The sequence below is a fragment of the Aethalodelphis obliquidens genome, unplaced genomic scaffold (assembly GCF_003676395.1).
Source record: "Aethalodelphis obliquidens isolate GAN/ISIS:26980383/991018 unplaced genomic scaffold, ASM367639v1 scaffold4, whole genome shotgun sequence".
Taxonomy (NCBI): Eukaryota; Metazoa; Chordata; class Mammalia; order Artiodactyla; family Delphinidae; genus Aethalodelphis; species Aethalodelphis obliquidens.
This window is the reverse complement of record NW_020837948.1, coordinates 74,777,796-74,792,638: the sequence shown is the minus strand read 5'-3', so window position 1 is coordinate 74,792,638 and position 14,843 is coordinate 74,777,796. Positions and strand designations below refer to the sequence as shown.

Below are 14,843 nucleotides of genomic sequence, written 5' to 3'. Positions count from 1 at the left end.
TTGCTCTGTTATGTACTGGGCAGATGGCTTCACTCTGCTAGCCCTTAATGAAAGTGTCATTCCTCATGTAAATTAGTTTTGTTTTTTTTTTGTTTTTTCCAATTCATACTAAAAACACTTTATAGCCAGAGCTTTTTACAATTAAAAAAAAATTTAGTAAATTTTTAAATAACTTGCGAAGAGTAAGTAACGTAGGTATTATTTGCTATCTATCCTAAAATGACTTTTAATAACGTTGGGGTCCTCACCCAGTAGCAATTATTGAGCCACATTCTCTGCCTTAGCATACTTTTCTCATTGGGACGTTTTTTTCTACTTATTTATCCAAGTGTTTCTCAGTATCAGGATGTAGGCTGCTGCCCTGTATACTTACAACTAATACTGCAACCAGAGCTCCTTGAATGAGTCCGGTCAACACATCACTCCAGTGGTGTTTGTAATCAGAAACTCGAGAAAGGCCCACATAAATGGACGCAGCAACAAGACCAAATTGCAGTGTAGGGCGTAAGAGTCTTGCCCAGTCTCCCTTCATCCTGGCTTGAAGATAAAGCTAACAGAAAAGATAAAAATAAAGAAAAGAGCTTAACATACCAACTGGAGACTATGTTTTATATTATCACCACATTGTTAAAGGGTTGATGTTTAAAATGATAGTCACAAAATATTAATATTCATTAAATAATCTGTGATTTACTATATATATGGAACAGGGCTTTAGGCAAGCATTCTTGTACTCATTAATACCTAAAAATTAATCCCAAAACAAAACCAAAAGGATAAAAAATTTAAAAAATAAAAACTATTACCACCACTCTTCAAATTATGAACAAGGTAAGTGTTTCAGACCTTCTAGGATTTCAGGGGGCAGCTCCTCACCTTGCAGTTTGAATTATAACTGTCATTAGTGTAGAGTCTTGGGATCAACTGCTAGCATTCTGAGCACAGGTTGCCCTTACCCTGGGCCAAGCTACTGTATTTTCTAGCCAGCCATCTAGGAACTAAATTTGCTTAATTCACCCAAACAATTTACTTGAGAGCTCCTCTGGCCTCAAATTATTTAACAGAGCAACTGAGACTAAATAAATAATCTGTATTTATAAGTAAATACAATAATCTGCCTAAGTAAATAATACAGTTTGTAGTTTAGTCCTGATCCAGTAAAGGAGTCTATTCTTTCAATAGCACCTGTACCCTTTAAGTTCTATGACTTTTCTAATCAGACCTGAGAATCTTGCCTTTGCCATTGTCAGCCTGCCTCTGATTTGGGGTGCATCCCTAAAGATTGTAATGTAGAATGACTCCTTTCAGCCAATATGGTCTCATTTTTGTAAAACAAAAATTTTCCTAACTTCTATCCAATAAGAATATACTTCTTAATATTCATTTTTTAAAACTCTGCTCAGTAATTTATGGCTCATATACTTAAACTGTTTTCTGAGGACTGCATTTAATTATGTGGCTGTACCCACTGACGCTGCCTATTTAAAATAGATACACAAATCCATTTCCAGTTCTTTGGGCACTGCTATGTGTGTTCAGTTCTCAGCACCTGGCAAAGCCCCAGAGGTTGTCTAATTTTATCAAGTACTTTATAGTATAAACATCTAACCCTAAAAGAGCATACCAGTTGTTTAACTGAGTTGGACTCCTTAACTGGCTGAAGTGCTACTGGCTTTCTGTAGAGCTCCTCTTCCCTTTTTTTGTTTGTTGTTGTTGAAGCTATAAAAACGTAAGGAGTAAGAGGCTTGTCTCAAGATTCTAGAGTTGGGAAGATAGATGGTTCTGGTTGGGGCAAAGTTGACATGTGCCAACTGAAGCCCAGTTAGGTACCACAGCCGTGCCAGATAAGATTTCACCTCATTAGTTCTATTTTTATTGGAAACTTTTTGTTCATTTTAAGGAGGATAGTTCCTTGACTAGGGCTGAAGCCAAGTTTCATATATAAAGTTTAACTGACCCTCTTCTTAAGCCACCTTTTCAGGTAAGGGTTAAAGGCATGGGTTATTTAGACTATAAAAACATATACCTAAGAATTACAAATACTTACATGAATGCAGACATCTTAGGGAGAACTGCACCCATCCCTGCTAGCGACATAGCAATAAAGAAAACCAAAAAGCAAAAAAAAAAAACTCTAAAATGGTTGTAAAGCTAGTCCTACCCTAAAGGAAACTCAGAGACAGGGCTTTCAAGGCTCTCCCTCGCTTAAGATTCTAAAACCCCTCTAACAATACTTTCCTTTGAAAGAACCCTGACTTTGACTCTAGGTAGCCTGCAGACATCTGTTAAATAAGTATTAATTTGCCCCAATCTCTTCCTCAACATCCCTGTGAAAGTAACATTCACTTATGGTCAGTAATCAAATAAGTTGCAGTATACTTGAGGTGAACCCTTTATCCTCTAAGTACTTAGTTTCTTCTTACACGTCTACCCAAGTACAGATGGTCCCCTTGGTGTGGATCCAGAGGCCACTCCCCCTGTGGGAGCTCTGGGATTCCCCAGTTGTGATCATACACCTAACCTTGTGCTCCACTCTGTGTTCTGGCCCTTCTGCTGACTAACGGCCGTATGGCCTGAGTGCAGGCTCTGGTCACAGAACAGTTCTCAGCTCTGGGTGAGGTTGGTTAATTGAGTGTGCTTCCTATATGCCTGTTCTGTGTTTCCCTGGGTCCAGGGTACTCAGTGTAGCTCTACAAAAGCTGGGCACCACCTCTAGCCCTGCTCTTCCCTGGGAAGACTCTTCCATTTCAGTAGACCCCAAGGCGGTAAACACTGAGTTTCTTGAACCTTGGGTCAACTGAGTTCCACAGTTGACATGCCCTGAACAACTCCAGACCTCGACAACTCCCCTCCCGCGTTTCCAGCCAAAAGTCTGTTCTACACGAGCAGGTCCAACAAAGCACACCATGCTGTCTTTCTGGTGGCTCCTCTTCCTCATCCTTTCTCAGCTTCTGCAGTGCAAATCTTTTAAGCTCCCTCTCTCTGGAGGCGCTAGAGACTTGGCTTCCTCCTACCACTCATTTAACTGCTTTCCAGAATCTTTACCTCTTGCTTATTGTCTCGTTTTCCATTCTTTGACTTCGTGGATTTATAACTTTTTTAATTCTACTCCTTGTCCTTTGAGAGGGGAGAAGAAAGTATGTATGTTTCATTAAAAAGAAGTCTCCATTCCTCCATCTTTCCCTAACTGTCTCAGAGAAACTGACTACCTGATGCTTCTCAGCACTGTTATATTAGAACTAGATACAGGGACAACTCATGCTTTAATGCCAGAGCTGATAATAAAAAGGCTCTGTAGGTCCCTGCCTTTGCAATCTCCACTGTTTCCCTTCTTCCCACACATGCATATGTTAATCACATGTGTACTAAACCCACTAGAGGTAAGGCATTCAATTGCTTATCTCTTAAGATTTAGAACTTACAGAACTCCATATCCAATGTTGTATATGGTACCAGACTGGTTCAGTGGCAGCATCTACAATTTTCAATTCTCCCAGGCTTCCCTGGTGGCACAGTGGTTTAAGAATCCGCCTGCCAATGCAGGGGACACAGGTTCAAGCCCTGGTCCGGGAAGATCCCACGTACAGCAGAGCAACTAAGCCCGTGCGCCAGTACTACTGAGCCTGCGCCCTAGAGCCCATGAGCCACAACTACTGAGCCCATGCACCCTAGAGCCCATGAGCCACAACTGCTGAAGCCTGTGCACCATAGAGCCCATGAGCTGCAACTACTGAAGCCCGCACACCGCAACGAAGAGCAGCCCCCGCTCTCCGCAACTAGAGAAAGCCCACGTGCAGCAACAAAGACCAACGCTGCCCAAAAATAATAATTAATTTTTTTAAAAAGCTTTCAATTTTCCCTCTGGGGGAAACTGCTGATCCACAGACAAAACTGAAGGGGACCACATAGCCCTGCCTTATTTTCTGGGAGGGCACTGAGTATGACTTATGACAGGCTTGACCTAGAAATCTGCTGGGCTGTAATGTGCCCTCTGGGATTTACACTGGGAGTAAAAAGGAGTTCTCTATTTTCAGAAGTTGTAGAAATGGCACCTAATGGATACATGATAGGCTACTTGCAAACTAAAGAGGAAGCAAAAGCTATGGTTAGATAAGAATGAGCCATTTAATAGAAAAGAATGAAGCAGCCACGGTGTGGAGTGGCAGCCACACTGTAAAAAAAACCAGGTGGTCAATGAGACACATGGAAAAAGTTCTGTTCCTGTTGGTGTGCCTGTTCTAATCCATGTATGTCTTTACTATAAACCATCCTCTCCTCTAGGAGATATACGTAAGTCAGCTGCTTACAACCAAAAGATAAAAAAGACGCAGACCTACTAGAGAATGGACTTGACACGGGGAGGGGGAAGGGTAAGCTGGGACCAAGTGAGAGTGGCATGGACACATATACACTACCAAATGTAAAATAGCTAGTGGGAAGCAGCCGCATAGCACAGGGAGATCAGCTTGGTGCTTTGTGACCACCTAGAGGGGTGGGATAGGGAGGGAGGGAGGGAGGGAGATGCAAAGAGGGAGGAGATATGTGGATATATGTATATGTACAGCTGATTCACTTTGTTATAAAGCAGAAACTAACACACCATTGTAAGGCAATTATACTCCAATAAAGATGTTTAAAAAAAAAAAAAGTTTTGGGCTTCCCTGGTGGCGCAGTGGTTGAGAGTCCACCTGCCGATGCAGGGGACATGGGTTCGTGCCCCGGTCCGGGAAGATCCCACTTGCCGCGGAGCGGCTGGGCCCGTGAGCCATGGCCACTGAGCCTGCGCATCCAGAGCCTGTGCTCCGCCATGGGAGAGGCCACAACAGTGAGGCCCACGTACCGCAAAAAAAAAAAAGCCAGTTAACAGCCTCCTCTCTGTGTGTTTAACCAAGATCCTGTTTTGTTTTATTTTAAAATTTGAATTTCTGCGACTCAAATGATAGTTTTAGTTTTTAAAAAGGTACGTTTCAAATGAAAAGGAAAACAGGCTGCTTGTACACCTGGGTTCAAACAAGGAGAAAAACTTAGAAAAATAAAATCCCACATCAGAACAAACATACTAAATGTCCACTGAAGGCACCATTACAAGAGAACTGTGGCACTAGGCATGGGATTTACTTCTATGACTTTTTTTCTGCAAACAGTACAAGGGTGTGAGCCCCTAAGCCAAATGACTCATCTGTCATTCTCTCAGGCCCATTCTAACATTCTTCTCTGAACATGCTTCACTTTGGCCTAGCTAACTGACTTGCCCAGTGGGTATTTCATTGGGGGGAAGGGGGTACTGCTTGATGAGAGATTCTAGCCTCTGGATCCCTCCCAATCCTATCATCCAACTTTCTGGTGAAGGAAAAAGCTCCAAAATAGAAAGTTCACAACTAGAAATAAAAGACAAGGTGGAAACAGCAGAACAAAAGCAATGACCTGCAGCAGTTCACTGAGGTGCTTCCCAGAAGCAAAAGCTTCACACTGTGATAGTACAGGATTCATGAAGCCCCAGTGCAGGACAGCAAAGGAACAAAGGATGAAAACAAATGCAGCTGGCGAGTTTCATTACTAAGGCAATCCACAAAACTCCAGTCAGCAGTGGAAGACTTGTAGACATAAAGAGGCAGGTAGAAAAGAGGGCCTAATCCAGGGATTTACACTGAGCTGGATTTGCAGTGGTAACTAAGTTTTTAAGAGGGGAAGCAAAGGGAATTAACACAAGGGTGAGCCAAGGAGAGAGAATGGATGGGGGAGAATCCCCAGTTAGGTGTTCAGTCTTCGCTCGCGTATAAAGGACTCCTATGCCTACCTCCCCCACCAATTTGAACACTGTCCTGAAATATTTAAGAGAACAGTCATGTTTATAAAAGGAACACATGAGCCTGCCTGGTGGCATCCCTGCTCTAACATACAGGAAAATGCAACAGGCCTTGGATTTCCAGGAGACACAAGTTGGGAAATGAAAAAGAGTTAACAGGAAAGACAAAGATACAGCATATGCTTCACTAACCTTTACACTCCTCCCTCCCCCCATTTTCACCTATTAAAAGGAGGAGGAGAGACAAATACCGCACGAGGATGTGATAGGGAGAGAGCGTTAACCTCAAGGCCCAAAGGAGACTGCGGTGAGGTCTGTCTATCCCTCCCTGTCTTGAACCTGACCAGTGAGTCAAATCAAGAGCTCAGAGCAAATCAGTTACAACCACTGACTGCAGAGCCCAGTTTCAGAAAGCAGAAACTAGTTTGAAGAGAATTAGCCTTGTCGCCACACTCCACCAATATCCTCCAAGGAACGCTCTCACTGAAACCAGGCCTCACCACTGGCCTTCGTGAAAAGGAAGGTTTCAGGGGTAGTTTTTGCCTCCAAAATGAGCAAATGCCACTCTTCCAGGTAGGGCTTCTGGTCAGGAAAACCCCATGTAAATCTTACGGCTCAATGCAGGATAAAGTGTCCAATCTCTCTTAGCAAAGTAAAACCTACTGAAAATGGGTTGAAAATAAGCTACTATGCCTGATATTTTTAAAGAAAGAAAAGCTGCTTAGCTGGGATATTACTAGAGATTCATAAAGGCAATGTTTTTATTCTTTCGGGCAAAAAGGACAGGAGTCAATTTGCTCAAAATAACTAGATATTCAAGCCCAGAGAGGAGCGTTGTAGGAAAAAGCTCCACCGTGCAGGCAGCAAATGCTTCACTGGCAAGTGCAGAGAGGCCTCCCCCAAAACACAGAGCTAACACTTGTGGGTCACTTTATGAAGAGCCTCACGATATGGGTCACACAGATGACGTTGTCAGAATGAACAGTGAGGACTTCCCAGTGCACAGGACCACGCTGGAAAAAAGAAGCTGTACACATTTTTCTTTTTGTGTAAAAAATTACACTTTTTTAAAAAGTAAGGAAACTCAATGTCTATGACACTACATAAACATTCTTCCATTATTTTATTATCACTGAAGAGTAGGATATCACCTTTCTTTTGTTGTCTAAAACTTCTGAAGGAAAAAAAAAATTTAGCTTCCATTAAAGGATCTAGTTGTACAACCTCATTTTTAAAATTTGATTGTTGAATAAGGTATTTTTTGAAGCTGGTTTATTTTTATTTTGCCTTTCCGAGACTGACCTTGTAACACTTAACTATAAAATGCTATTGCCTCATAAAGTCTCTTAATACGGGCATACCTTGGAGATATTGTGGGTTTGGCTTCAGACCACTGCAGTAGAGTGAATATCGCAATAAAGAGAGTCACATGAATTTTCTGGTTTCCCAGTGCATATACAAGTTATGTTTACGCTATACTGTACAGTCCATTAAGTGTGCAATAGCATTTTGTCTTAAAAAGAGTACATACCTTAAAAATACTTTGCTAAAAAATGCTAACAATCATCTGAGCCTTCAGCGAGTTGAAATATTTTTGCAACAGTAATATCAAAGATCACTGATCACAGATATAACAGTAATAATGAAAAAGTCTGAAATATTTTGAGAATTACCAAAATGTGATACAGAGACATGAAGTGAGCAAATGCTATTGGAAAAATGGCACCCATAGACTTGCTTGGTGCAGGGTTGCCACAAATCTTCAGTTTACAAAGAACGTACTATCTGTGAAGTGTGATAAAGTGAAGCACAATAAAATAAGGTATGACTGTACTTATTCTTAAAATAAGACGGTTTCTGGCTTCCCTGGTGGTGCAGTGGTTAAGAATCCGCCTGCCAATGCAAGGCACACGGGTTCAAGCCCTGGTCCGGGAAGATCCCACATGCCGCGGAGCAACTAAGCCCTTGCACCACAACTACTGAGCCTGCACTCTAGAGCCCGCGAGCCACAACTACTGAAGCCTGTGCGCCACAACTACTGAAGCCCGCATGCCTAGAGCCCATGCTCCACAACAAGAGAAGCCACCGCGATGAGAAGCCCGTGCACTGCAAAGAAGAGTAGCCCCCACTCGCCGCAACTACAGAAAGCCCACGCACAGCAATGAAGACCCAATGCAGCCAAAAATAAGTAAATAAAATAAATAAATAAAAATTTAAAAATCATATTAAAAAAAATAAGAGGGTTCCCCCGCATTTTCAACCACAGTCAAGGGATTATTTTCACATTTTTAAAGGGCTATTTGAAAAAGAAGAATATGCGACTGAGATTGCACCTGGCTTACAAGCCTAAATATTATCTGACCTGTGACTGAAAAAATCTGCCAACCCCTGAATTAGACTAGCAACAGCATGCTCAACACAAAGAAATATACCTTGGTCTACTTATTTTGAAACATTGCTTCTAATACCAAGCCAGGCACATTGTATTGTTCCACCTTCATCTGATGAGAGACCTGGCCAGGAGAGCACTGCAAGGCAGGCCTCAGTTTATTCTTCTCTAGACTTCAATTTTACCATCTTTAGGATTCACAGAGTTCCTGAATTTAAATCTCAAATCCTACCTTAAAATTAGGCAGGATTCATGTAGTTTATGGGCCATTTGCCCAATGCTCACATTAATTCACAGTTTGAGAAACATCTTCATGAAATATCAACAGTGCTAGGTAGTGTACGGTCAATGCCAGATGAGGGACTGTACAAATGCTGAGGAAAGTAGGTGGTGTCAGAGGGTCTGAGTAAGACAGAGATGGGGGCAAGCACTATCTAAACACAGAGATGGGGGCAAGGCCCAGATACAAGGCATTCTGTGGCAGGGAGGGAAGCCAAGCTGAAGCACTGCCACTGAGAGGTACTTGGGTTCCTGTTGTAGTGTTTTATATAGAAATTTCATAACAGGCAGTGATATAAACACTCTGGGGTTACAGTCTCAATATGACAGTGCTGGGAAAAGTACTTTAGTGTATTCCTTACTGTACTGAAAAAAGGACAGTCTCATCCCATTCCTCTTTTCCTGAACAATCAAGTAAATTTGGAATCTTTGGCATCTGGCCAAACTCCAGGGGCGTCACTAAACACATCAACTGGCTACATGCAACCCTACCCTGCTGCCAACCTAGGTGGTTTTCACAGGTCTAATAGTCCAGGCACTGTAAAGTGTGCAGGGCTCGGCTCCCTGCCTGAGGAGAACAATGGTCGGGTATTTTCTTTAAGAGACATTTTTAACCAGAAGTTAATTTCTGGGTGTCAGGAATTGACAGGGAAGTTCTGGCTATCAAAGACTGTCCTCAGAGAGGATTTAAATGACTACATCTCCACCTGAATCTGGGACTGACGCATGATGCCAAGATGCCTAGGGGAGCAAGGTGAGTCATTGCCTAAGGAATTTGGGGCGGGGGGCGTAGTGGTTAAGTGTGGTATATAAATGTGAACGCTGGAAGGCAAGGAGACATCTGTGCGTTCAGCGGCTGAAATAAAAGCTGGAGCCTACATCCACATCAACTAAATATTTCCACTGCTCCGAGTCAGTGAAACGCAGTGCATGGCTGCTCTGGTCTGCTTGCTTCTCCAGAAATTTCTTGGTCTATGACAAACCTATTTGAGCTTTTTCTTTTGCATTATACCTTTACATCTAAATAGCTGATACTGACCCAACCACCGAACTGTAGAGTTGAGGTAATCTGCCCTCTGCTTACAGCCCTAATTTGCCTCATCGTTTGCTCCTGGGTGTCCACAGAGTGGGCTGGCCATCGAGGCCCTCTATAATTTCACCCTCTATACGTTAATTTCATATTTCACAGAAGAGCTCAGTAAAAGTTTCTATTTGAGTGAATATACAGATATTTTAAGAAGGGTCAAAGGAGAAAAGAAGAAGAGCAAAAATAAATATAAGGCATGGAGTATGATACAGCTGAGAATATTCTTTGAAATTAAAAACAGTGGGTGGAGGGCTTCCCTGGTGGCACAGTGGTTAAGAATCTGCTTGCCAATGCAGGGGACACCGGTTCGATCCCTGGTCCAGGAAGACCCCACATACCGCGGAGCAACTAAGCCCATGCACCACAACTACTGAGCCTGCGCTCTAGAGCCTGCGAGCCACAGCTACTGAGCCCGCATGCCACAACTACTGAGCCTGCATGCCGCAACTATTGAGCCTGCATGCCGCAACTACTGAAGCCCGTGTGCCTAGAGCCCATGCTCCACAATGAGAAGCCACCACAATGAGAAGCCCGCACACCACAACGAAGAGTAGCCCCTGCTCGCTGCAAACAGAGAAAAGCCCATGCGCAGCAACAAAGACCCAAATCAGCCCAAAAAAATAATAATAAAATAAATAAATTTATAATAAAATAAATAAATTTATAAAAACAAAAGAGTGGAAGTTATATGTCACCATTTTATTTTCAGAGATCTGCATCACCTGACCTCCTTCGAAATAACTGGACTAGGGTCCAGCTCAAGTAGTCAACAAAGCAAGGGAGCCTGATTAACAAGAGATTCCCAGAGAGCTTGTAGACCTTAGCGGCCTCCTCCCAAGGCCCCTATTTCCCCATCTATGACTGTGAAAGGGTGGCAATCATCCCTCCTCTCCTACTTCATGGGAGCTTTCAGAAGGAGTCAAAACTTAAGAGTAGTGTAAATGCACATCATCATCAATATCAACCAAACCTCAGATTCTTAGTTCTCTCTCATAAAGAGGGACTTAAAGATACTGACACACAGGTGAGGGAATAACAAACCACAAAAGTAGCCCTGGTGATGTCTGGCTCTGGGGCCTACAAACATTCAAAAGCCGTTCAGTATAGACACAAACTTTGCTTTGGGAAAAGTTCTCAGGATATATTAATAGCTCTAGCCATTGCCAGCCTTCCCCTTCTCCCCCACTCCCCATGTCCTGTTTAAAGAGAAAAAAATATGGTGGCTCCCTTTAGAAAACTTGTTAATTTTTCCTAAAAAGATAAATGAACAGAGATTGCTAGAACAGTATTTGCTGTTACTACCGTCAAATAAGTCACATTTCCCATGGCACATTTTCAGAAACATTTGGGTGAATATTTTAAAAAGGAAACTCTAAATTCTGCTGAATCGGTACCCTGTTGCTTCCTCACAAAATTAACATAAGATGAAAGCCTTGCAATTTGCAGAAATGTTGAAGAAGCCAAAAATTAGCTCTATTGAAAAGGTTTTGAAGTTTGGGTTTGAATTTTATATAACACATCTGCAATTTTTACGTTTTATAAATTTTACATTCTTTCATTTTTTGGAATTTTGTTTTCAAATAAAAGGAAGATTTGGTAAAACTGATGTTAAATTCTCTAAATGAAACCAAATAACTCCCAGCAGGCTACTCTTAACAATACACATCGTGAATCTTTAATCCATGTCGTGAATTTAATATCATATAGCACTTAATGTGATCAGAGGGGGAAGGGGAATGGGAAACAGCAAATTTACACAGCACAACTATATAAAAAATCCACTTACAAAGAAAATCAAGACAAAAATTAAAGCTGATCTGTTAAGGTAGAGATCTTCTCCTCTCCCTTCTTTTCCCACCAAATTTTGATAATTTTATACATACAGAGAGACACACAGACACAGAAGACATTATAAAAAATAAAAGTCAATTAAATTGACGTTTAAAGACCCCTTGTGTGTGCCCTAAAGCCTGGTCTTCCACTAATTACTCTCACTACACATTCATCTCTAGTTTGATATGCAAAATATGGGTGCCAGTCTTCTCTAACTCTTCACTGTTGACTTTGTATAATGCAAGTGCAATTAGAATCGCCATCGGGAGACTGTACAGATGACAAGCCTCTGAAGCAGCAACTGGCTCTCCCTGAAGTTAGAACCTTTCTAGTCCCATGGAAAGCAGTCTGGGAAATGTTTCACAAAGTGGAAGGAAAATAAAACCTGCTCAAATAGGAGCAACAACAGCTGCCTTCAAGTGCAATAAACCAAACTCCTCACCCCAGCAGCCAGCAATGGCTTACAGCTGACTGAGAAGTGAAGCCGATGAGAATGTCAGAGGGGTCTCACAGGAGAGGACACCAAAGCTGAACACACAAAGTGCAGGCAGCACGTATGCCACCATCAACAGACACAAAGTACTTACTGCCACGAACATCATGCAGTACATGGAGAACGAAGAGTGGCCCGAGTAAAAGGACAATCTAGAAGAGAAGGAAAAGAAACATTAATTTTCTCTCCTAGAAACCAAGAATTTTTTTTTTTTTTTTTTTTGGCGGTACGCGAGCCTCTCACTGTTGTGGCCTCTCCCATTGCAGAGCACAGCCTCCGGACGCGCAGGCTCAGCGGCCACGGCTCACAGGCCTAGCCGCTCCGCAGCATGTGGGATCTTCCCGGACTGGGGCACGAACCCGTGTCCCCTGCAGCGGCAGGCGGACTCTCAACCACTGTGCCACCAGGGAAGCCCAAAGAATATTTTTTATTTCATAAATCTCCTTACCTCCCCAGTGTATACAGCTCCCTCCCCTTACCTTCAGAGATCAGAAGGGTGGGGCAGGCAGCAGTTAAAGAGTCCTAGGAGGGTCTGAGGTCCAATTTCTACTCAGCATCATTTTATTGATACTTTTAGGATGGGTAATGAGTCACTGAGAACAAACTTGCCAAGTATTTCTGAAGTAATACATGACAAGCCATAACTGGCATAAATGGCCTGACTTTATTACATAAAAACTTCTGTAACCATGATTTAAGTTTTATTTTCCACTTGAAGGGTTTGTCCCTGAACAGCAGTAACGAATACCTCCTTTGGAACACTCACAAGTTGACTACTTTTTAAGAAATAAATTCAAAAATTTTAAAGTGTTATTTTAGCATCTTGCCTTAGATTTCCCACCAGATTAAGTGCTTTTGTTTGACATTTATTTTCACACTGTGCACCGATAGTCCTGTACCTGATGAGCCAGCTCTTTCAATATTATAGTCTATAAACATCTAGGTATCATCTTTCTACCTAAAAATGACACCATGCTTACGAAACCTAATTCTATTGCACTTAAGAACAAAACCAAGAGGAACCAGGTTCTTAGTATCTTACTTATTACACCCTACTTCGTTCAAAAGGAATTTGGTTCCCCTGATTCAGAGAAGAGAAAAGACTCCTAAAACACGTATCAGAAAGTCATGTGTGTACGTTTGGCAACTGAGAGTTAAGTAGGAGAGTGGAGACTTCCTACACAGATACTGATACTGACTCCACCAAGAATTATGATAGTCTTTTTTATAATCAGATACATTCCTAAGAAAGAGAATATTCCAACTTCCTGTGCCAAACAGGATTTACGTAATGAAACTTGATAATTATCCTGGGTTTAATCTATGTAAAACAAGAAAAATAAATCACTTTTAGCCTTCCCAACTACTTGGCTATTGAAAGGTCAATACAAATCCTTGTTTTAAATCAGATAATTTGAGCAGAGTTCTGTACATTTTATGACTAGTTTCAATAAGTTATATCGAAGAGCCTAAAGTTAATAAAAGCCAATTTCAAGGACTGTCAAGTCCCATCAAGCCAACATGACCATGATCACAGAAATGTTCTCAAAGCCAAGCAAGTTAAAAGTTTCAATGAAACTCCATGTTCAGAGTATTCACTGTAGATTGTGCCACAAAAATCATAAAAACCAGACTCATGTAATGCCTTCGAACACCTCTGATTCATTCACAAGGTGATTTCATTAGTTGAAAACAAAATGGTTTTAGTTGTTTATTCTGAATATGTAAACAGATATTTTATCCAGTTTAAGATAAGCCAAAGAAGTCTGGCTCTGACTTCGACAGACAGAGATTAAAGACATAAAGGGAGAGCTTAGAGACTCAGTCTCTAAGTCTTCACCCACAGTAAGTTATCAAACACATCATGGTAACATTGGCTTTTATTTCCATTCAAAAGAAAACAAGAAAACACCGAAAACATGAATGCAAATTATTTTCATATTCCATACAAATCTCTATTGAAGTCTCTAGGAGATACAGCTTTTATGGGCATTTTATTATGTCCATAATTCACAAATGAACAAACAATTGTATGGATACTTTAATAACATCCAAAGAGTAGTCAAAATGCAGATTGTTTTCATCACAGTGACCTCAACTGAAAAGTTTAAGATTTTGGCCCTGGTCTAAGAACCCTGCTCTGTTCTTAAGATTTTAACCAATCCTAGACTACCATCTCACTTCACTATAGCCACTCTGATGAAAGTAGATACATACAGTAACAATTTAAGCTAGCTTTCCATCAAAGCTTATGAAAGACTATTCAAAAAGAAAATTTACAGAGATAAAAATATATTCAGAAATGCAGCTGTTTGCACTAACTCTGGGGCATAGTCTAGTAAACAATGAGCAAGTAGACTGGTCTTGACTATGTAACTTGCTGTGAATGGGATTCTATTCCAAATAGCAAACTTAAGATGACTTTTTTTCTTAACATTTGTCAGCCAGGGCATCCCTTTCTTCTGGGAGAACTCATTAAACCTGGTCTGAACCGCAAAATCATAGCCTTAAGAGTGTTCACAGCCATCCACCCGCCCCCAGGGTCTGAGTTCCTACTCCTCAATTCACCATAACATTGACATCAGCATTCAGCCTTACAAACTGCAAAGACAACCAAATCCAGCTTTTATCAGTCATCAGAAGCAATCAACTCACACAAAGTGTTTCTTAATTTTTTAATGGAATTTACTAAGTATTCTGGGGCTCATGGGGAGGTTAAATCACAAATAACCTCCTAGTCACCTCACTGCTCTTCCCCTACCACCTGACTTTTTCTTCCTTTCCTCTTCCCAACTCACAAAACAGTAAAATACACAGAACGGTTACACCTTTAGTTATTCTTTTAGTTGAAAATGTCTTTATTTTGCATTAATTCTTGAATGATGATACCTTGAATTCTAGGTTGATGATTTTTTTCTCATCACTCTGAGCATATCATCATACTATCTTCTGTTAA

General features: G+C 41.4%; 1 protein-coding gene across 2 annotated transcripts in view; it reads right to left on the bottom strand.

Annotated features, from left to right (window-relative positions):
• The window catches only part of PLPP1 (phospholipid phosphatase 1), a 119,726-nt gene that overhangs the window by 1,993 nt on the left and 102,890 nt on the right, over positions 1–14,843 (bottom strand). For both annotated transcript variants that reach the window (XM_027101115.1, XM_027101114.1), the window contains exons 4-5: positions 11,982–12,039; positions 374–550 (exon numbers count right to left, since the gene is read on the bottom strand). In XM_027101115.1, the coding sequence (XP_026956916.1) occupies positions 374–550; positions 11,982–12,039 (235 nt within the window). The remainder of the gene's footprint in view (positions 1–373; positions 551–11,981; positions 12,040–14,843) is intronic.